Here is a 25,162-nt window from a genome sequence, read left to right on the forward strand (position 1 = left end):
GGACCCTGGTAAGAGAGCTCTCAGGAAAAGATCATCACTGTTTAAATAGACACTGAGCCAAAGACATTAACATCCATCTGCTCACAAAAACAACAACAACAACAGCCATCAGCGAATACGACACAACCAAATCTGTTTACATTAGCAGCCGTGACCAATAGACAGTAAATCATATCGTTGTTAATCTTATGATACGAAAACTGTCGCTGAACCTTAAAGCCAACTCGCACCTAACCTCGCCTTTCTCAACCATCCACCCCAACTGTGCTCACACACACACGCATGCACACAAACAGCTGTTCACTATCATTATCCCCTCCATCTATGTCATTCACCCCCCAACCCCCACGATGTACCCCATTTCTCTCTCACCAATGCATGTAAACAACCATCACATACCCTCCCCCCAATTTCAAGCACCCCCTCCACCTTCCCCACCCCCTCTCAGCCCGACCCCACTATCTAGGCTACCAAACACAAACACAGTCATACCCTTGCACAAAAACACACTCACACACACACTAACACACTCAACCCTACATGCAACATAAACATCCAGGCAATGCCCCTGCCCCCTCCCCAACTCTGAGGAATGTGAGGACCAGCTGGTGGAGAAAATAAAAAACGAAGAAGCAACCAAAACAGGAAATGCATCAGCGAAGGCCTATCAGAAGTCGTTATCAGGCCAGTGGCAGCCCTGTTGAGAACCTGGGTGGCGCCGCATGCTGATTGGCTGATCAAAGTGGCAGCTGTGTCATTACAGGTCAGAAGGTCAGGGGTAATCAAGAAAGGTTATGGGCACACACACTCGTGCATGTGTGTGTGCCTGTTGGTGTGGTGTTGCCATGGCTATCTATGTAGGGGGAACCTGGAGGAAATGTGGGAGGAAATTATGGTGAGGAAAGAAATGCTGCAGAGGGAGATAAAATGAAATAAAGATCAGTCAAAGATGACAAAAGGAAAGTCAAGAGAAAGATCGGAACTGCATGTTCATTCAGCGGAACTGTGGTCATTTATTATGACATCACACTGGATTCCTATATTTATCTTCTTACACATTTGTCCAACTCAACTCTTGTTTTCAATAAGTGTAACTAATATGACATTTATTATTATTAAACCTTTATTTAATCAGGATAATCTCTTTCACAAGAGTGTCCTGGCCAAGACAGGCAGCAGCCCAACCTACAAGTTAACAACAACATTATAACAGCAGCATAATCATCAAACAGAAATAAATAGACACAAAATAGATTAAAGAACAAGTGCTCAACAAAAGTGACATTAAAACCAGTGAAAATCAGTTAAAAACATCTACAACCAGAAAGGTTGTGCAGTCATTCAGTAGCCTTTTAAAAGTGTTCAGTGATTTGTTGTGGGGGAACCAACAATATACAAACAATGAAAGCACAGTCATGTCAATTAAATTTGCATCGCCAGACCTGAGATGAGCATAAAAAGTCAAACAAAATATGAGAGAAAAACAGTGACTCCGCACTAAAAAAAGTTTGCGTGTGCGATTCCAAAGACCCTCTTCTGTTTTCTATAATTCATGTTCTCCCTCTCCACTGAGCTCTTATGAAACTTCCACACACACACACACACACACGATTTTATGTATATATGAATGTTCCATGTCATATATACATACATACATATATATACACGTGGAAGTATATATATATATATATATATATATATATACACACATATATGAGACATATACAGTATATTTTTAACACTAAAATAAGGTTTAATCATAGGTAAACCTTTGGTGAGTCACGTTTAAAGACTTGCTGTAAACCAAGGCTGCAGAGCGGAAGTGCAACACACAACAGAAAGTACCATGGAGAGCATTCAAACGGAACTATTTTAGATCCCTGCTTGAACAGGGCGCATCATCACATCGACTGCCTCCCCCCCAAAAAAGAAGCAGAGGACAAAATGACCGTGTACACCCAGGTGTCATGTTAACATTACTGCCGATTGGAGCCAGAGATGATATAAACCCGAGTCTATTGCAGAGTTATCTGATCCAGGAGTGAATGTCGATTGTATCCATTCCCATTGCAGGGAAAAGCCAAATGTTAGTAGGTATTAGTGGGTTCTCGGACCAGTGGAAAAGAGACTATAAGGAAATTGAGGTGTTCCAGGAAAAGCTTCTGCTTTTACTGACCTCACCACCAGCATAAATATACATGTGTACACACACACAATGATTACAGTATTGGCATATAATCTTCCATATATATATACATACACACACACATATATACATATATATATATATATATATATATATATACACAAATATATGTATATAAATATACATATATATACACACATTTATATATACACACACACACATATACACATTGGATATACACTGCACATAGTCACATAAAATTTAGTGAATATAAGGTTGAATGACTGGATTTGCAGTTTAGTGAATTTCTTCTTCTCAGTCAGATTTTTTTCGTCTGTATTCTTAGCACAAACTTCGGTAAAATGTTTCTCTTCAACAGTGCCCGGGAACTTACTGAACTTAATAATAATTCACTCAATAACGCTCTTGTTAAACATGTTTGTGCAGTTGGAGTGCAGAGACTGTCTCATAGATTTTCTGGAAAAGTTTGGCCTTGATTGCGTCATCACACTGTCCATTGTGGTCATTTTTTCATAAATTTATGATCTACAAATTGAAGGACTGGAAATCATTCTTACATTGTTTTTCCTTAAAGCCTCTAGTAGAAGGCTATGATGTATTTTATACAAACACTGAACTTGAGGGCAGAAAACATCTTTGACAGCTTCCTCGAGTTTCTTGTGAACAGATGGCTGGTGTTTGTGTTATTTGTTTGAATATTCCTGCTGTCCACAGACATTTGGGAAAATGAACAAGTCATTGCCACAACTGGTACCCACTAGAAAAAAGGGATATCCTTTCCTGTCAAAACAAGTAGACTTTGAAGTTTTTGGGACAGCAGAAATGGTCATTTCTTACATGTTTGAATATGTTGTATTACATTGTTAATTCTTTGCAATACAAGAAGGTTTAGTAATTCTAAGAAACTGAAGAGGGGTTAAGCATACGGGAGAGACACGGTTCTGAAAAAAAAAATGTGGTAAGAATTTAAATAGCAATTTTGAAATGATGAATCATCCAGTCCTGTGTGAAACAGACAGAGGGGAAGGGCACTGGGGAAAAGTGGCAGAAGTTAAAAATGTTAATTGGTGTGATAAGCAAGGGTGAGGCAGCACAGGGAAGGGAAGGAAGCAGAGTGGCAGACAGACAGACAAGGCTATGTAAAGCAAGCCTGTGTTTGCGTGACAAGGTGAAACAGAGGAAGAGGGAGGGAAGAGGAGAGCAGCAGCCACCACGATCAAAATAGTTGAAAATAATAAAATTCCACATAGATAAGCAAGATTTCCCCCACAGCAGACTGATTCAGCACCTCCAGCTTCAGACAGTCATGGCTTCGTTCAAAGTGGGGAACAGGAACAGGAGGAAAGGCAAGGGGTCACAGGATGGGGGGGACTGCAAACCCCCCATCCTGTGACCAGCTCCAACACCAGTATCACCCCAGCCAGAAACACACAGTCAGACATAAAGTATACACAGCCCTAGAGAGTCTATTGTTAAGCAACAAGGAATCAAGACCTGATGAGGAGACAGGGGAAGAAGGGGAGGTTAGTGAGAGAAGCTCTGCAGCAAAACGTTGCCATCTAGTGTCAGTCATATAGAGAAAAGAATCAGACTAGGGCACAGCTGTCCTCTTATAATCACTCTCAATACAGCTGTGTATTTCTCTCCCCCCCCCTTTCAGCTGTGTCACAACTCCTTCATGTCTCCATGTTTGCCACTCTGTCTCTCCCTCTGTTTGTTTGCCTCTCTCACTCCCTGTTTTTTTTCTCTTCAAGTGATGCCTTCTTCATGGATTGAGCCGGGGTGGAGAAAGCAACAGAAAGAAACACAGGAAATGAGCAATTTGAATGAAGCTACCACTTATTCTACAACTGTTGGTCTAACCCCATATCTTGTTTTCTTCTGTGGCCACTGAGACAGGCCAATGCTTTGGGGCAATCTGACTGGTTCATCTGGTGTGCTGTAATGCTGTCAAGTGAACAGAGCCACGGAGAGAAGCCATGACGCCTTTTTTACTACTTCTATGTAAACTTGGCCACCAGGCACATAAACAACAGCGCAGACTAGCAAAAAGAGCTGTTTGTATGTAAAAGGGATCTTCTTTTAACATTAGGAAAAAAGAAAAAAAAACACTGGTAAGGCAAGATTGGGAAAATTATTATTTTCAGGGTTTGAGTGTGAACACAACCTCTTGAAATGTTTAAGAATACATGGCCACACTTAACTTGTGTCATGTTTTAATCTTCTTTGCTGACTTCAGATGCGGAGAGAAATTACCGAATTATGACCTCAAAACAAGTTGCTTACTTTATGACAAATAAAAGTCGGTTAAGGACAAATCTTTGGACAACCTGTGAGCTTGCTTTCCCTTCCGTCTGCAGCCAAATTTTCACTTTCACAATTTCACCCAATGAAAAAACGGACTTACGAGCCAAGGTGACTGTTGATGTACATGGACTTCTAATTCCTGCTAATTTTATTGGGTGTATACAAGCTGTCAAACAAAAGTTAACTTGTGTGGATTTTTATGTTAAATGTTTGCAAACATCCCACAGGTACCTGGAGGTGCAAGGCAGTGCCCAATACACAAAGACCACAAGCTGCTGCTCCTCCCTTCTGACCTTCTCTGGAAACAACTCCAGTTAAATGTCTGACATTCCTTCTGATACGCAGAGACCATCACAGTTACAATAACATGATGGAGAAGCTTTACATCTTCAAAATACGCCAGTCCCATTCTGTCAGAAAATCAAGTTAGGAATATGTTCCTATGGTAATTTATATAAAAAAAATTTTCCCTTCATTACAATGGAAATTAAAACCACAAAATTGCAAATGAAATAAAAAAAAATTATAGGAGCACTGCTAAAAAGCAGCATGCTGTCAGACGTCATTAGAAATCATGACATTTACAAACCGCATTAGACATTTTCAACACAATACAGCACTATGGATCATTCAGAAAAGCTGAGAACGATCAGATATCCCATTCACATATTCAAAGCATCACCCACCAAGGGCTTTCAACATGCACTCTCAGCACTCAGACCACTGAGGTGCTGCAGCTGGCACCAGCCAGCAAAGCCCATTTGCAAACTAGCTGCTACTCCAAAGAAAATAACTCCTCCTCAGGCCAAAACTCACCACTGACTTTTCATTTACATGCCAGACAACGAGCACTTTATCATTAATGTTTGACTGCCAATAATGTTGCTGAACAATGACTGGAAGAGTTCAAAATCCGTTATATGAAAAGCACAAAACGGTTTCTGAAAGTTTCAAATAAAAGCGACATTTAAATGGAAACGGTGGTATGGTGCACTTCAGCGGTCAGATGGGCCAACAGAATTTAATAAGGGTAAACCACAGGGTCTGACATGCTTTAGGAACATGGCTGACTGTAAAGCCGTCTTTGCTACCAGACACATCCTGATTTTAATCAAGTCAACTTCAAATGAGGCTTTGCTACAAATAATAGGCTGGGTGTAACGTACAAAGTCTGTGCTACAATATTCTTAAAAACTGTAAGAAATTGTTTCGCACAGAGTTAACAAGAACCAGACGAAAAAGTCTGATTACACCTACTGTATCTGAAGTAATGTCTACAAGAGGTCAGCAAGTGCAGTGCAGGATTGAATTTTCCAGCATCAGCCCCATACAGCCTCAGAAAGATGGAATAGTATAAGTAGAGTGCAGCAACTGTATACAAATGTTAATCCGAGCGTAGTAGCTAGAGTTAGCCTTCAGCTAGTCTTAGCAGTGCATGAAAGCAGTCTGCCTCTAAACACACACTGAAGTTTAGCCAGATCTAAAAGCTGTAAGATAGACTTGACTTTTCATTTTGCCCTGCTGTTTCTGTCACCCCACCACCAGCAGCAGTACCTCTCTCTCTTTCTCTCTCACACACACACAGACACACACAGACACACACACACACACGGTTTCCCTGATCGCATTGCCCAGTATTTGGACCTCCTTGCTCTGGCAGGACTCTATGCCTCCTCAGCTCACCCCTCACAGAACGTCACGTACGCATACGCACTTTCCCACACACAGTGAGCATTTCACACATGCAGACGTTTTCTCTTCCCCCTATACTGGGGTCCCCCCTAAGCCTGAGGAAAATGGCCGTCACGGAACCCCGCAAACGGGAGGCCTCCCCTCAACCACAAACCAAGAGTAAGGAATGAGAGAGAGAGCAAACATATTACTGCTGCAATATTAGCTGATGGAGGGAGAAGGGGTAAGAGAGGAGGGAGAGGAAAGGATGAGGGTAGAACGGGGGGACCGCGGTGTGAGCATCGACCCACAGAACACTCTCCCACATGTGGAGTCAATTAGGAACAATCTTGTTTTCTACCCACTCCCCGAAAAAGAAAGGAGGGTTTTCTGGGGCTCTCTGTGTGTGTGTGTGTGTGTGTGTGCGCACAAGAGAAAGAGTGAGGTAGGAAAGAGAGTTGAGAAGGAGCATGTTTTTTCCAAAAACCTGCCAGAGAAGAAAGGCCAGATATTCGGTTTTTTATCAAGTAATTTAAAGCACAAAGAGCCTGCATCTCAGTCTTTCTACTCACTGTTCACTGACAAATAAGCATGACTTCAGAAAACCGCAAAGTGACTGCAACTACAGAGCAAATGACACTCAAGGAAAAACATCAGTCCTCCAGTTCTTAGCATCCATGAATGATGCACACATCATAAGTGTGGGAATCTTTGCCTGTGTGTGATTCTGTGCAACTTCACACCTAATGTTGTCATGTGCATTTGCTGAGACAGAAGCGTCACCAAATACATTCCCTCTGGGAACTACAGAAACACACAAAAATCACAGGCCACTTCCTCAGTGTCAGACAAGAGGAAGTCTCCGCATTGAAACATTCATGGCTGCTCTAATTTCGTATCCTCTTTCAAATTGTCATGTTTAGACAATTTTCATTATTCATTCGTTTCAAGATTGATGGCTCCCTGTCGAGTGGGCGGCACAGCGTAAACAAGCGTCTAAACCACGATTGATTTATCTGGCCAAGATTAAAATGGCAGCCACAAAACAAAGGGCCTTTGCTTTTCACATCTGCAACAAAGGTGCTTTAAAACACTGACTTTTTTGACATTTTGAGGAGGCTTGTTGGATTTTAAAGACATTTGCAAGATGTGTGGGGAATGGGCTTTTCTGACCCAATGCTCTCCTCAATCACAGGTGTGAAGCCTACAGTCTTGAGGTAATGAGCAACTCTGAACTGAAATGTCACCACTTGAAATTACTCTTAAAAACATGTACACACTTTAAGTGCACATGGTTACTCACATTCCATCTATAGCATGATACACATACACAGAGAGGAGAGCTATAACAGATAACCACATCTCAATATTTCCTGTAATAAGTCTTGCATGTAACTTAAGATGACCTTTCACCCTGGATCCTTCCAAGAAACCCAGACTGTTGCTTTCTCATGAGAGCAGCCAGAGTGTGCGAACCACAGAGAAGAGAGAGGTAGCGCTGTGGGATTAGTGTGACTCTACGTACAGTGTATGCAAGTATTCAAATCTTTCTCATGAGAACAAGGGAAGAAATGCCAGGTAAAGCAAGAATGATAGTTAACTTTTTTGGTACATGTGCATATTAATTGTTGTGCGTTTTTGTATCTCTGCGAAAGATCCACTCACACCAAACACAACACAAACTTTTTCACACAATGAGAATACAGAAGAAGCTTTAAACTTTGCATTACTTTAGCTAGGCACACAAATAGCTGGAATCCCAGGATTTTTCAAAGGTCCCAACGTTAAATCAGAAATAAAGGACACTTGTTTTTTGTCAACCCCAAGCAAGCGAGAAGAAGCAAAGAAGGTGAGAGCAGGCCAGAAAGTAAGCAAGGAAGTTAGACTTTCTGGTAACTTTTGTGAAAACAATATGTGCCTGTCATTTGCTTATATGTCTTTGGTCACACTGTTGTTAACTAGTTCTAGCATTACCCTCAGGCCGGTAGTCCCCAGTTGTGTTTACTTGCCTTACTCACATGAGACCTGCATCTCACACAAGCAGTGTGGCTGCTCTTATCTGATTACATGTGTGTCTAAATACAAAGGAACAGGCACTGCGATGCAGACATGCTGCATATGTATCGGGTAGGGGTGTTGAAAATAAGTGTTTTAAAGATGCAGATACACACAGTAAACAGGCTGTTAGTCTGTGCGTGTATGTGTGTGCCTGAGTCATGACGGAGAGAGAGAGAAAAAGAAAGAAGACAATAGAGGAGCTTGAGTGCTCCTTGTACTGAAAAACAACTTGAAAAAAGAAATCATACTGTAATTGGTGGTGCCATTCAAACCTGTACTTAGCTAAATCTGGCCGTGATTAGATCAGTGACAACAAATGTTAATACAAGGTCTGAATGGGGTCAGAGGCTAAAGACATCAAAATGTCCTTTCCTCCTAAGTGTTGTGTTTAACAACATAGCTCAAATAACCAAAATAAAAGCTAATTGTGGACTGGGTGTTCTTACTCTGAACTCATAAACATCAGTGAGCTAATGCTACTCAAACACACTAAACAGAGAACACTGAATGTAGGAGGGTATGTCAGTGTGCATGTGTCTCCTTCTTACCAGCTGAACATAGGCTACTTTGTAGTCAGGCTTCTTAACCTTCTGGTTTAGGTGATTCCTCTTCTTGTTGGAGCCTGAGAAACACAGAATAGCAGGTATTACAGTTGTTGATCAGCAGGGAAAAACATGAGTGACAACAAGGACTATGGTGGATGTAGGGTAGGGCTCCATGACATGACAATATAGTTCGATCAAGTCTTGACCAACAATGTTGATCAAGCTATTTGTTACAAATAGCTCAGACTGGAAAGTCTTTACTTTTTATTTCATTTACACATTTTTAAGGTTTGAGCAACTATAAAAACTTACTGGACCAACTGATAATGGACTCAGTCAAGGGAGTGATTTGAAAATCAATCATTTGTTATTTGTTAATAACAAAATAGCAAACATTATTAATATTACTGTAGATTGTTTAGACTGTTGGTTGAACAAAAGAAAGCATTTGATGGCATTACATAAAGCTCTAAAAATGATGATTTCCAGATAATGTAATAAAGAAATAAAACATGGGTTTAAACAAAAATAACGATTGTAATACTATGTTTTTTTTAATCATTTTTTTGTTTCACAGCTAATCACTTTGAGTACATGTGTGAGTACCGTGACAGAAAATGTTTGCCACATTGTTCATCCTTAAGTGACGTCAGCAAAATTACTTCAGCCCAATCCTGACGTCCATTTACCTGCACCACAATTATCACATTGTGTCATTCCTATGTGTTAATTTGCAACACGTTTCTGTTTATTTCCCCCTAGAACTGAGAGTAATTTGTCTGCACGTGCAGTAACACACAAGACTGTGGAAGGCAGGTAAACCTCTTTCACAACTGGAAATGGTGATGACATCATCCTCTCTCCTGTCAGACCTCCCCAAGTCTGGAAGACAGGGGACTTGGGGAGAAGTGTGTGTTTGTGTATCTGTGGGTGTTTTTTTTTTGTAGAGAGAGACAAGGAGCTGGCAGACAAGTAAATTAACAGCAGATACTGAAGTTACAGACACTTCACACAGGTTTTTACATCTTAACATTAAAACGAAAACTCCTCCAGTTCTCAATGAAGATTAAGAACGAATAAAGCATCAAAGTTTTCGTTTTTGCTTCCTCGCTTTAATCTCAATAAGACCCTGGTGGTCAAGTCGACAGGCCCTCTGAGCAACTGCTATTGCCATGGGAATGGTTTATGACATGAAAAACAAGGGAAACATTCCACTGTAATGAGTCATTTGTGTGTATTGTGCATGTGTGTATGTGTGTGTGGTACATGTAGCTAGTAATCACTAGCCAGGCAGCCTAGTGCTAAGGGAAAGCCCTGATCAGGGTTGTAAAACACCCCCACACACCCCTGTGGCTAACTGGAGGCCCCAGTGTGGGTGGGAGACAGAGGTAATGAGTTGTGTGTGCCTGCGTGTACATCCTAAAATTAATTTGTGGACACACAAATTAATTTTGTGTGCATGTTCTCATGCCATTTTGACATGAGAACAATTTGGCTGGTCGTCACAAATGGTATGGCCTGTTTGAAGGTTGAGACTTTCATTTCAGGTTTCAGGTTACAATTAGGAATAGGTTAGGGTTAGTGATGTTCACACACATTAATGTAAGACTAACATGCGTGTGACCTTGACCTGCCCCCATAAACAAAATTAAATCAATACACACACTTGCACACCTTGAAAAGGTAAAATATGCATTTTGCTTGCTTTGTGTAGTCCTTTCCTTGTGCATGCAGACACACAGACAGACCTTTCATAAAACAGTCGCAAACGCAAGCACAATTTCTCCCACTTTGAGATTGCGGTTTGGCAGCAAGCTATCGCGTTACAAATCCCAGGCCGGAGGGGTAGCCATGGCAACTCCTTCCAAAATACCCCTGCCGCCCATGGAAGGAAAAAGGGTCGTTTGCGCCCCTCACTCCTCTCTGCCTGTTCCCGTCTTTATGTTGTCAATGGAGTGGAACTCCTGACACAGACAGGGATACCTTCTCTGACGCAGCTGGGGATCACCAGGGGCCCTGAGCTGCCCTTTCTTCTCTATACCCCCCTGGCCCCGAAATGCTCTTCTTTCCCTACAGCCACCCTCCCGAGGGGTTTTCCTTTTCCCCTTGCTTTTAATGACACAACCCTAATAAACAGCCTTAATGGGTTCTCCTCTGTGTAAGCCAGGCTAGGCGCCTTTCTCCTCCTCCCTCCACAGTCTTTCCTCCAGTGGTAGAGGGGTCTCCTCGTGGCCCTTCAGGTGCAGCATATAGGGTTCTCAAGCCTGTCCCTTGATGTCTCTCTTACTTCAAGTCATCCATATGTCCTCTCTTCTGATCTTCTGTGAACTTGCAAATTCTGAGACTTGTATAGAGCCCTCACATTACCCTGGGCAGATTTAAGTTGTTTCCTCCCCCATAAAAAGCCAAGAGGATTATTAAGTCAGTGATATAACACTGTTTTTGGCACTGCATTCATCCTTAACAAGGGGACAGGAGGAGGGATTTGGGGTTAGGATGGATGTAAGAGAGGATGGGGCCCTGAAGTTGTACGTTTCTTTAGTGAATAGTATGTGTTTGTGTGTGGGGTGTCCTGGGACACCTGGAGGCCGGACTGCTGCGGCAGCAGATTGTCAGATAAGCAGCTGTGTGTGTTGTGGGGGAAGAGCCAGGCACGCTAACCACTACCACATCTAGCCGCTGCAAAGCACTCCCGTAGCTGCATGTCAATGGACGGGCCATCCGTATCACAAGATCAAATTGCTAATTGCTGTGAACCACTGCTGACGGTCTCCAAAATGGATTCAACATGACTTTATGCTTTCAAAACAAAACTCATCCTTCTGTGAACTGAATTCCATATACTATACACTGTTTAACAGCAACATTTGGATGGAGATAATCTCAAGAATTTGAGTGCAAACAACCATAACATTATAAATGCATTATTAGGTTTTATTATTATTGTCATCATATGATGATGATTATCATTATCATCATTATTATTATAATTATTATTATTATTATTAGATAACAGTCTAGGTAATGTGTATTTTGAAAGTTGTATTAGCAAAATATTCATTTAAAATGTGTCCATGACAATAATAATTGCCATGTAATTAATTTAACAATAAACAAGTGCTTGAGACTGGAACTGTGCCATGTACAGTATGACTAATACATTGAACTGATGAATAGCAATAGGGAACAATGCCAGTGACCAGTTGGCTGTGAAGATGACTTCATTATTTCATGCTACATTCTTAATATTGGGTTTTCATAACATTAGAAAATATATGGTGAATATGTCAGTTTATTAGGTTTTACATGTGAATGCACTGACTAGTAAGTATTAATTGCATGAAGCCTTTGTGTGTGGACACAGGCTACTATTGGAGACAAATTTCAGGACCAGTTAATTAGGGGCCGCTTGTCCAACTTAACACCAAGACATGTCCTGAATTAAGAACCAACTATTTCTGGGTCAGTGGTTTGTTAGGGCAAGATGAAGATTATGGTTAGGTTAAGGTAAATGGTAGGTATCTAGGAGTGTGGGTATTATTTGTTCACATTATACACAACAGCTATAGAACAATTTTAGGTCTTAAACTTGGATAAAATGTTTGAGGTTTGTGTTTTCACCACTGCCGTTACACCACGCCCTTATTCTCAACAGTTTGGATGGACTATGTCTTTACACGGATGTACAGTCATTGTGTGTGTAATGTTTTTCCATCATTAGGTTTACTTGTCATAGGGCAGTGACTCAGACTGGTTTATTTTTTATTTTCAAACACTGCCCATTCTGTACAGGCAATAAAGATAAAGTCAAATTCATGTCATGGCACAGACGTGTGCAGCATAATTGTTAGTTACTAAATTGAACTGAACATAAATTAAACCTGAACCATGGAAAGTTAGACCCTAGTCAAGAAACCCCAAAGATATTATGATCAACCCTCTCCAACACTAAATTCTGAAGTTCAAAGGACCAGTGTTTTATAAAAAGATACATTTGTGGTTTTACGTACCAAATCCATCTAAATGTATTTTTATATGCCCTCTCTGACATTCCTCTAAGGAGCTAAATGAATTTTGACATGGGTCTCCCTGGCCATGTAAGAGAAATTAGAAAACAAAAATCAATAAAATATAATTTTTCATATAAATCATATTCAATATAGATTGAAAGCCCTTTTGCCAGAAGCAACCATGACACCACCATGCTTCACAGATGCGGTTGAAAGAACCGTTTCGCCAAAATTTGCAATTTGTGGCAGACCTCTGTATCAATTGTTACTGCGAGTGAGTGATTTGAATTTCAGCTCTGCAAGTCTTTTCTTTGAAAGCTGGACTGTGTCACCTTCACCCTTGCCCTGTGGAGGTTTGTAATGACGTCACTGACTGTTGTTTTGGGGGGTTTTCTTCAGAAAGCTCACAATATTTCTCGGGTCAGCAAAAGCATGTTGCTGACCTGAGCAGGTCAGTGTGATAATTTCCACTCAGCTTCAAAATGGGTTTGATTTCTCCCATACAGAGCTCTCTGGTTTTCCTTTTGGTTTTTCCTTTCCCACAATAAACATAAACACAGTCCTCACAGGAGAAAGGCAAGACTTTTACTAGGAGTAGACACAAAGCTATTTAATGTTTAACAAATCAATGACAGTGAAAGGTATGTCTTATTATTGTTATTTTCTGCTCATGTGAGTCAGTGGTTTCAAACGGGCTTGTTAAGTATATCTACATGTAAATATGGATTGAGTGGCAAGCACAGCTGGGCAATATGGCCAAAAAAATATAAATATCAACAATACTTCAAATTAGTCAGTACTGATAATTATTGCAAATGTTAGATAATTAAAGATTACATTAGCGATTAATCTGTAGATTATTTTCTCGATTTTCTCGAAACAATTAATCATTTGGTACATAAAATATCAGAAAACCCTAAAAAATGTTGATCGGCCTTTATCAAACCTGGAAATGACAATGTTCTCAAATGTCTTGTTTTGTCCACAAACCAAAATGATTAACTTTTAATGATTTATTTGTTATCCAGAGCAAAGAAATGAAAAAAATATTTCCATTTAAGAAGCTTAAACAATCAGAAATCTTGTTTTAACCATGAAAAAAGCTTCAAACTGATGAATCGATAATCAAAATAGTTGTCGATTAATTGATTATCGATATCGGCTGCGTCTCACTCCTCTCCCTACACCACACACATAATTATGACTTCACTTTTCGATTTATCGCTGACAGAAATTGTCATACGATTTTTGTTTACTCAGACAGGGAGAGAGCGAGAGACAGAATCTGCATAGGTGATAAAATAGTTTAAGTTTAAGATACAATATTTATGTTTTTTGTATTCACATTCAGTCTAGACCATGTGTTGGCATTTAAAAAGGTTCACTCAAGACAAAAACATTCTCATGTGACCATCAAGAGCAAGCTTTTCATTCTTTAAGTGGATTAGGTTTGTTCACACTAGTATATCAATCACAACATCAATATCTCATGGATCCTTCTGCTAGTAAACAAAATGGCACTGATATTCTATACAGACCACCTGACTTGCATATAATTTGGGCCTAATCCTGTATAATACTATTGGTCTGGCTAGAAAAAAAACATATTTTATTGTCCAGAAGATGTGACACCATCAGTAAGAATAAGAGAATAGTTTTAATATTTTATGAGGTGGTGTCAAAGTTCTACAGATATTAGAAGCTCTCTGTACATGCTTGTGCACAGCAGTAAGGACACTCACCATACTGTATCCTTGTGCGGACTGCTCCCACGGGGACGTTATAGATGTTCTCCAGGTAGTTCTTTATGTCATACTTGGTCATTCTGTCCAAACACGTCCAGATGGGGAAGAGGAGGAAAAACACACAACAAGGAGGGAAGGAGAGAGAAGAACGAGGGTTATGCAAGTCATCCAGCATCAGGGTTTTTGGGATAAGGCGTGGTTTAAATGTGTGAGGCAGCAATGAAGGATGCAGTCCAATTTAGCACTTGCAGAGACACATGCTGGATCACTGTACATGAAAAAAAAAAAACACATTCATGTAACTTACACCAAGACACAGAGATAATAGAGCCTATTTCCACTGTGCATTCCCATAACCTCTGCTGTTATATAACCTAATGTAACTGACAGGATATTCCCCTATAAACCCATATTCAGCTTTTATTCTCTGGACCATAAAGTGGAGAGAAGAAAAATAGGAGTGTCAGTGTTCATCCAATTAACTGTCTGCATGTATTGATCGCACCCGGTGAAATCCTACACAGGAAGTAAGCCTGGCACCAACTGATCCGGTGGGCCAGCCCAACTAAAGTTAGCCCACAGGGCAGCATTTGAACAGATTGCTCCGACCAGAGGAAGAAAGGCTTTTAACTGCTAATCAATCTAGCCAATTGGATTAGCTTGGTAGAAAGCACTTCCCAAATGCGTCTGACAAAGTGCTTAATAGCGACGTTGTGGTCTGACATGAGTGCCTCTGATATGGCATGTTTTTTCACCTCATACATTTCTTTGATAGAACAGGATAATATAACATTGTCTATTGTTCAGTGAAAATAGCACAACATGCTGAGCTTTTGGACAAAAAATTAGGTGAAGGCAAACATTTACATGAGTAAATCCCATCAGCGAACACAAAGATTCTTTGTACCTGAGAGTGATGTAATAAAGGTTTCCATGCTGTATAAACAATTGCCCTTCACGCTATAATGGGCTAAATTTTGGCAAACCTGACACAGATTTAGACTTAGAACATTACTATTTGACCGGTGTTCAGAGAGAGGTAAATTTATTATACTTGGATAACTGTTTCCACGTTTGAGTCCAGTCCACCACTACAGAACTGCACCGGTGACTTGTGAGTATGACAGGGTGTTTCTATAAAACGGCTGCTGCCTTTAATGCCGGAGTCACACTGGATGCAGGGTGCCTGCATTGCAGAATGTCTTGCTTTTCTTTTAGAATCACATGTTAACAGAATAAAGCATCCTTATCATGTGTCATAGAGTAGAGCCACGTGGCTCTTTTTGAGAATAGCCTTCTCGCCAGTTTGTGTTTCACAACAAAATAGACATTGAAAATAATCTTACAACTCTGTTTCAATGTCACAAACACAACAGATACTGTACCTGTTCCTGATTGTTTTTTCAACAATGCTTTATTATGAAGATTGATTGGTTGAATAAAGGTCAAATAAAAAAGACCAACGGATTAATTTAGTCCTGACACGTAATTGAGTAGAGGGGAGTATTAAAAAGAAGAATATGGTCATTTTCAAGGTGAATCCTATGTAAAACCTGTGTGAACAACAGAGATGCACAAGACGCAGCAGCCGTCATGTACTGCACATGCACCCAGTGTGGCACAGGCCAAAGAGAGGAGAGAAGTAAGCTCTCATTGAGCATGCTCTCTCTCAGAGCCAGTCTAGGACCACTGGGAGTGAGGGCAGAGGGGGTTCTTGCATCACTGTGGTGAGATGTAAACAAACTTTTTAAAGACTTCTATGATCTTATTTGTCTCGCTTTACCCAGCCAAGAAAAGAGAGGTGTGTTTCCGATGATGTGGCATGCAGATGCGCCTTTCTGCACCATTTGCACTCACCATCCCCCAAACCCCTTCTTGTGTGTGCCAGAGGGCAGTGAAGCAGAGCCGAATGACCGGGGTACTTGAGATCAAGAGAGGAAGAAAGAGAGAGTGATTGCACTGAGAGAAGGGGTTTCCTAGAAAGCATTGGTGGGGAACTGGAAGAGAGGAAAGTGGCTTGGGGACTGCAAGGTCTCCTCTGGGTCATTAGCAGAAGGAACACTGATCCTGATTAATGGGGAGAACATTTTCTAAATCCCTGCTGCTTTTACCACTCAAATTATCCATCCACCACAAACATACAGATAGTATGAAACATGCACAGGTCATGTCTGTTTCTCTGCACAAGATTACCTGTATGTAATCATCTGCTTTATGAATGGGGTGTTTGCTTTAGCTAAAACAGCAAATATGTGCTGAACAAATATAAATATATATATATATATACACATATAAACTGACACTAAAAAAGTGATTCTTTTTAATACAGGTTATCTCAAATCTCTGTCAATCAAGTAATAATTAGTAAAAATATTGTTTTAATTCACTAAATCTATATGACAAAGAAAATCAATATTTTTGGCACAACAGGTGAATTATTAAAATTGTTGTCAATTTGGCTGTAATAGAATACATCCAAGCATATAAATAGTGTAGACTACATTTCAGGGCTTACTTTAGACAGCTGTTTTCTCTCTGACCTCTGAGTCAATACATGACTCCCATCTCTGCAACAAACTGGATTCCAGACTAAGAGGAAGCCTTGGGCTGCAAGCTGAAGAGAAAATGTCAAGTTAAGCGTGTACATAAACAACACTAAACTTAGACAAAGGGTGTGGTGTCTTCAACAGTGATGCAGGCTGCATCTGATCATCATCCCAGTGTAAACACCCATCTGATTCCACAAGCTAACCTTTCACACTTCTGCCTCTGAGGAAGCATGAAAACCTGTCTCCAGCAACTGCCAAGGCAAAAGGAATCGTTCCTCAGCAACTGGTAGATATTTATACGCAAACACACATGCTACAAAGATTCCTCGCCCAAGAGGATGAAAGAACTCTAAACACAAAACCTAGAAAGGCATCAGATGACGCAAACGATGGACTAGTTTCAATTATGGTTGGTTGTTGCCGAGCAAGTTTGGCAACAGGCATACTGGTATCATTGTTAGAGTACAATTTAAAATGTTATATTGTTCTGCTTTGCGCATGGGGAGGTGTAAAAGAGAGATCTAACACCTAAATCTGATATCAAGTGCTGTAAAAGAAACTGAAGGTCTCTGAAGGGATTCAGACATGGATGACGAATACAGGGTAAACGCGGAGCCTTTGTTGTGCGCCGCCATGACATAGTTGTGTGTATGTGTGTGACAATAAACAATAGAGCAGATCCGTAAATCTGCAGATTAATCTGCACTCCTCGATCAGCTGTAAAATATAAGCCCTCCTCTGGAATGGTACTACATGCTCCTGGATGTCCTTTTCTCAATTGTGGGCAAACACACACTAAGCCAAGGAGATTGGGAGTATCGGTTCCAGTAGTTTAAAGCGGTCCATTTACACCTGTGGTCCAAGAGCACATGAGAGAAGTAGGTGAAAGGGCACAGTTGGAAAAGGGCAAGACAGGACAGAGGCAGCTTTGACAGTGTTTGACAATAAGGACAGTGAATGAATTCAGAGAGCTCAGAGACTCGTCTATTAATGCACTGACGGTGCTAAAAGGACATCTGCCAGGTGAATGGGTGGTGACTCTGCTGCACATAAAGGATGCCCTATATAGCTACCCACTCAATGATTTCCAAGAACAAATATTACACAACGAATGATGACTGAAACACTTCACAAATCTTCTGGATCTTTGTCTAAATTATGTTTGTAGATGCTTAAAAAACCCTCACTATGACTTAAGTTGAGGACAATAAATTGAGAGATCCCATTCATCTGGGACATGTACCTAAAAACCACAACATCCCATTTTTGTTACGCGGCTACAAAGCCCTTCCTCACGCCATTATCCCTCTCTCTATCTATTTTGCCTGTCAAATTCTACAATAAAAACAGACATCATAACTCCGGCAGAATCAGAAAACCACGTACATAAAGGCTAGATTCATTATCATACAGTGGAAAGAAAGTTACAAATTAATACAATATTGCAGAGTTTTACACGGTTAGCAGTGGTGTCCTACTAAAGCAAACATGGTTCATTTAGTAGGGGTGGCCGGTTCTGTGAGTCATGTTACAACAATGATTATTCCCTTTTGTATAAGCTGAACGCCATGCAAATAAACAACTGCTATATAAAAGACTTCTTCCAATTGCTGGGGGGGTCCTGCTGCTGCCGTCATGTCCATCTTATTTTATGTTTAACTACAGTTTGTACATGGATGATTCAGTGACATGATTCTTGTGGCAATTATGAAACTTCCCTGTAATGATTGCTTGTTTAAGCAACTTGTTTTGGCAAAACCACTAGAAGACTTTTCATGTGGCTGCAGCAAGGCATGCTTAAGACAACTTGCTAATACCCTCTAACAAGAGAGAGCTGCCTACACGTGGTGGGTACGGTCACTCCAACGTCCCATCATATATTGTTTGTTTTATTTAATATGCAGTTTTTTAGGGAATTAGTAATCCTATGAAACCACTTCACTAACTGACAATGCTATAGCTTTGTGCATTATGTATGCATCATACCTACCAAACCAAGATTAAAGGTGATACTGATTTTTTTCACCCAATATGCAGTGTGAATGGCCACTGCATTGGTTATCACTGTGCATGTCAAACAGAAAAAATGCATTTTGAAAACGCTGCATGTTTTACTGACTGACAAGATCTATTTTAGGTGACTGTCGTTTGAGTGGACTAAGAACATTTCTCAATAACAGACAGCTGAACTCTCTCCTTAATATGCAGTGCACTGTGTTCTAATAAGCCTCTCAGACTTAATCCCGTGTGTAAACTTTATTAATACAATTTACAGTAAATATCTAAAGGTACACCAAACAGTTCATGCACACACGCACACAAACACATACACACATCAAAGTGCATTGTGTCGGACCAGCTTAGTGGTGAGAATGAAACAGGAGAGTTGTTTTCTGCACAGATGAAAGGCAAAAGAAAGCCGCGCCTCATTGTCAGCCTGCTCCATTGTCAGGTTTGAGTCGAGATACGCAAACTCACTACTTTAACCCTCCCATCTACATAGACAATACATGCACAGAAGTTGCTCAACACTAAGTATCAAGATCATAATAGCAGACTTTGTTTAAAGGGAAAGCCATTGAGGAACCTGAGACTTTGGGAGGGAAGAGACAGTTGAGAAGCTGAGAGTATAAAAGCAGCGTGTGAAGGATTACATTTATTGTTTGGACTTTGGTTTGACAATAGAAAAGAAATAGATCAAAGACAAGGTCACAAGGAGTCACTGAACTCCTCAAAGAAAGACGGGTCAGTAAAGACTCAACAGTATGTTACACTTCTCTACCGGCATGCTAAATGATTTCCTACGACATAAACGGAGGCTAATTAGTGTGAAAAATTACCCGCTTTTCAACTTGAACTATGTGTTTATGGAGTGGAGGTGAAACAGTGATTGCCATGGTGATCATAAAATTGTTTGAGCCAACAAACACTTTACAGTGGTCAAAATTGCATGATGACAATGTGAGCTGTTGTGTAGGAGGCTGAGTTTGCTCATGTTGATTACAGTAAGTATGGTCTGGTTCCATGGTTATTAGACAAGAGATTTGCATTAAACATGGCTTCACAGTATAGTGAACACAACGTTGACTTTGTGTATCTGTGTGTGTGTGTGTGTGTGTGTGTGTGTGAGAGAGCAAAAGAGGGAGAGAGAAAGAGCGATCACTGGCCTCTAGCCATGCCAGGTGAGGCATAAGCAGTGTGTGTGGGTGTAAACCTAGAAATTTGATGATGGCCCTTCAAGAGCAGAGAGGAAATTCTAACGTAGCACAAAAGGTTCGAGAACAATCGCAAAGACAAACAAATACTTCCCTCCAGCAGGTAGAAAGTGAATTATGGGACAACACAGTCCAGGTGTTTCAACCAACAAGTGCCAAAAGGGGATTGTGCCAAAAAGTGTTTATAAACAACATGAGACAGAGAGGCCGGTGAAAGACATGTGCAGATAATGGCAGACAAACAAGCAAGAAAACTTGAACACCAACAGTACCACTTCTCATTAACAGCTGCTCTGTAGTACAACTTATCCAAGCGAACATCACCTACCCTCGAGACTCACAGCTACTACAGCTTTCACTGCCAACATGACTCAGACTCATCAATAAGCTGGGAGTGGGAGTGATAATCAGTGTGTGTCACCGTCTCGATGTCCATTTACTACAGTGTGTGTTTGAAAAGCAAAACATAACAGTATTTCGAACGCACAATGGGGCCCCAGCAGCATATCAATCAGCCATGCACCTCTCCCAGGCATCAAAGGCTGCAAAAAAACCTTACACACCCTTATAAACACACACGCACCCTGCACTTACCCACTTTAGTGCATATATACACAAAGACACACCATTCGTGGAAAACGACTAACTCACACAAGTGTGCACACACTTTCACACACTAACACACAATTACATAAGCACCCTAGGAGTTTGGCAGACAAGAAGCAAGAATCAGAGTGGGAGGCCAGGCACCTGGATGAACAGATTATGGTCTAAACCCCACCAGAGACACTAGATGATCTGCCTCAAACTTCAATTTTTCTCATCAGTGTGGTCTATGGCCTGAGGAACACTCAAACATCAGTGACCTTGACTGGTGGAGGTAGCCAAACTCAGTTCATCACTGCTAAGTGCCGACTGATTAAGACCTCATGTTGTTGTCTGCTGCTTATGAATATGTACTGTCTTTGTGTATGTGAAAACACATTTCTGAATAACAAGTAAAAATATTTTTCTACAACGTGTGGATATTAATATTAGCTTCACAAGCTACCCAAAGTTTCACAGCCTGAACATAGACTGCAGCAGCAAATACGTTTGACCTTACCATAACACCCCACAGCCTTCACAGTAAGTGAGCTCATTTGAGAAGTCATTGGTTGGTAGGAACTGTCTGTACTATTGAGGACAGACGCCTTTGAGTGCTGTTCTTGAGGCTGTCACACCACCTAGTGGCCATAATGCCCAACTGAAAAACACATTGTACTTTTACTGTATAACGTATCTGACTGATCCTAAAACTCATATAATGGTCTCACAAAAAGTGATGATCTACAATAACATTTTATAGCTTTCTTATTCTTAAAATGCTCTGCAGTTTCACAATTAATGTTAGTATAGTCACTGAGATGCTACTCTTCATTCACAACCCAGTTCCATTCCATGTGATATTTTTCAAGCTTTATCCTTGAAATATAATATTTCTTTTTACAAGGTAGACTGTAATCTTTTATTGCTGTTAATAATATTGATTACTGCATCCTTACATGGCGTGAAGTGCTGCTCTGGGGTTAGGCAGCCAGTAGTAAATACACTGCTAAAAAGATTAATTTGTGCAAGGAAGATGTTTAGCATCTTAGCTTTTTAAGATGTTTTTTCAGGCTTGTCTTGCCTGTGTAGGGTGCACCCATAATGCATTTAATTTGATACAAGTTTATAAATGTACAAATGAAACTATTAATAGGCCTCATATTTGTTGGCATAAGCAGTTTTGGAACAGGAACAGATGTACTGTGTGGCAATTACTGTATAGCTCTGAAAATACTTTTGTCAAATAAACTTTAAAACAATATCCATGAATAAAAAACATGTGTCAGACTTTTGTGATAATGGGTAATAAGTAATCACAATGGATTATATTACTGGAGAGTAGGGCTGAAACAATCACCCAATTAATTGATTACAAAATGAATATATGTTTTAGCTTCTTAACTGTGAATATTATCTGGTTTCTTTACTCCATATAACAAAGAAATCAAAACTGAAGAACTTTAGTTTGTGGACAAAACAAGACATTTGAGAACATCATAATTTCCAGGTGTGAGAAACACTGATCAACATTTTCTGGACCAAATGATTGCTCGATGCATCAAGAAAACAATGAACAGATTAATCGATTATGACACTTTGCAAGAGAATTTCCATGGACACATAAGAACACATGTATGTACATCATGACATAAACCATTTATTTAATTTGGTTTATTTTTTAGTGGTTTAATGGAGAATGCATGTATGAGTAACATACTGTACACACACAGTAATTGTGTATGAGAAAACAAGGAGAAGAGTGGCATCAGTGACAGACGTAATGGAAGATTTTTGGAACAAAATTTGTGCAAGCAACAAAGAGGGTTGCTTTTAAAAATCCATGCAATAACAATGCAATTTGTGCAATGCACGGAAATTCATGCCAAAACAAACCTTCTCGCTGATGAAGTGAATGTGTGAATGTATTGGGATAAACAAACAAAGTAAACAAAAGTAGCTAGAGTAATCAAAAGCTATAAAGCTGAGAATCATACAAGACAAGATTGTTTAATCAAGACTTACAAAATTTAGTTAGTCCTCATTAACATCTCACAGTGTAACAGTGTTTGTAGACTCCACTTACTCTCTCTTGTTAACTGATTTACTGATTCTAAGTTACTCTAGCAAGCGCAAGCCATATAGTGATAAATCTACAAAGTAAGCCCATCCATCAGCTGACACCAGCTTTGAGGAACAGTAAGAACATAACATGCACAACTGTCAAACAGAGGAAAAGCTGTCCTGTTTTTGTGTAGCTATTTATCTAGTAACATAAAGTAATAGCTTGGACAACTGAGTGGTCAACTGACAAAAAAATTAAAACTAAGACTTACTCCATTGGAACGCGAAACTGGGCAGTATCAGGAGGCAGCTCCGTCCCCGGCCTCACCAGGGTCAGGAACCACTTGGGTCTGAAGATCCTCAGCTGAGGGTTGCCCAGCTGGTAGAGAGGATATCTAAGAGGGGAAAACAGATTCTTAATCCTCAAACCTCTGGTAGGGGTGGGTCAAAATATCGATTTGGTGATATATCGTCATCCTTACTCATGCAACACAATAATCAATATGCCAGGGCAAATATTATTATTTTAATTAACAAATAAAGGCACTCTAAAGTAAACATTCCCTGCCAGTTTCACTCGCTGGGAGTTGCTACTTGAGGTCTTTGATGTTTACAGCAGGAACTTGTAACATTTCACACTTTTGTTTTCTTCAGTTAGACAGATATCGTGATGTATCGCTATATGCTTGTCTTGCAATATATTGATTATCACAGAATCAATGTATCATGATATTATTGGTATCCTGGACCATGTATCACGTATCATATCGTAAGGTGTCCTGCTGTGATTCCCACCCCTACTCTCTGGACTGAAAAGAAATGGATCTGCATTCACATAGCTTTCTTGTAACACTGAAATATAAACATTAATGTTTCACCTCCAAATAAAGACATTTCATTATTAGGCTACATTGCTGGGATGCCTTGTTTGTGTGTTAATTGGCCTCTCTTTCAAAAGCAAACTAGAGAAAGCAGTTTCCCAAAGTTTAAATATATATATATATATATATATACACATATATGAATCAGTATCTATGTCCTTATCGCCACCAACATCTACTGATTTTTTCTTTAAGGTCATAATGTGAAAAGATAATTTATGGAAGTAAGGAGGCTCCTCTGCTGACTTATTTATGTCCTGCTTTTACTTCCATCAGGGATACTCGAGCATGATGTGTACGTTGCCAAGTAATAGTAATGTCTTGCAAACGCAAATAATTCATGATGGAAATCGTGTATATATGGCATTAATATTACCTTTGGGTATGAAAGACAAAACCTAAATACTGAGTTTGAAGTAGAACTCCGTGTGAACAGTCAGATAAGTTTATTTATACAACCACAAAATAATAATAATAAAAAAAAAAGAGTGACGCCCACTACTACAGCTGCATGTTTACAGGAGGTTTTTAGCACAAGTGGCTAACGGTGGCTACATCCCTCTTGCGTTGCGCTGTTTAGCATGCAAATATTCACATACATTACAGTTTAACGTACACTGACGGTGTGTACAATAAACGACGATAAACCTGTGCTACAGTGAGAGCTGCACTCACACACAAACGGGGAGACTGGCAGTCTGAGACTAGAAGATGCTAACGTTAGCTATGGCAAAAGCCTACGGTAGCTAACTAAACTGTCAGCAAGGGTGACCAGCAAAGCCTTCTTCTTTAGCTGAGGTGGAACTGCGTATATTGACAATTGGAAATGAGAAGAAAAATGGTGACGCTTACAGTAGTCTTGTTACTGGCATCGCAGAGTCGGGTTCCTGTGAGACACAAGCTAGTTAGCTGTTTTGAAGTCTCTTCAAGGTTGTCATATGCTACACGTGCATGGATGGATTTCCTGGACCAACTGTAATGCGCATGCGCAATCAATTCGTGCCCTTGGAGCAAAGTTCAAAAGGGACTAAGAACCAAGAAATATCTATCTATCTAGCTATGCTTATTTGTGTGGCAAATTACATAGATGGCAATGATACCTTAAATACTTAAATGGGAATTCTACAAAATTGGTCAAAGTGCCTTTATTTGTGTGTTATGTGCACATTTGACTAAAAGTTAATCTGGTCAATCATGCATCGGAAGACTGTGTAAATAATAATAATTACAGAGAAAGCACTTAGTGTGTGCAAATGGTGTCAATACACAAGATCAGTGATGCCAAATATTGCCAAATTCTTATCACAATAAAAAAAAGATTAAAATCGGTCAAGATAGTTAATTATCACAATGAAGTGTATGTTT

General features: G+C 40.0%; 1 protein-coding gene across 1 annotated transcript in view; it reads right to left on the reverse strand.

Annotated features, from left to right (window-relative positions):
- Nucleotides 1-24,759, reverse strand: part of mrpl23 (mitochondrial ribosomal protein L23) — a 35,433-nt gene extending 10,674 nt beyond the window's left edge. Inside the window, exons 1-4 of the mRNA XM_044035676.1 lie at nucleotides 24,650-24,759; nucleotides 23,189-23,311; nucleotides 14,501-14,583; nucleotides 8,752-8,825 (exon numbers count right to left, since the gene is read on the reverse strand). Of these exons, the coding sequence (XP_043891611.1) occupies nucleotides 8,752-8,825; nucleotides 14,501-14,583; nucleotides 23,189-23,311; nucleotides 24,650-24,669 (300 nt within the window). The 5' untranslated portion in view covers nucleotides 24,670-24,759. The remainder of the gene's footprint in view (nucleotides 1-8,751; nucleotides 8,826-14,500; nucleotides 14,584-23,188; nucleotides 23,312-24,649) is intronic.
- Between the last annotated feature and the right edge of the window lie 403 nt (nucleotides 24,760-25,162).

Source organism: Solea senegalensis, linkage group LG10 (assembly GCF_019176455.1).
Source record: "Solea senegalensis isolate Sse05_10M linkage group LG10, IFAPA_SoseM_1, whole genome shotgun sequence".
Classification (NCBI taxonomy): Eukaryota; Metazoa; Chordata; class Actinopteri; order Pleuronectiformes; family Soleidae; genus Solea; species Solea senegalensis.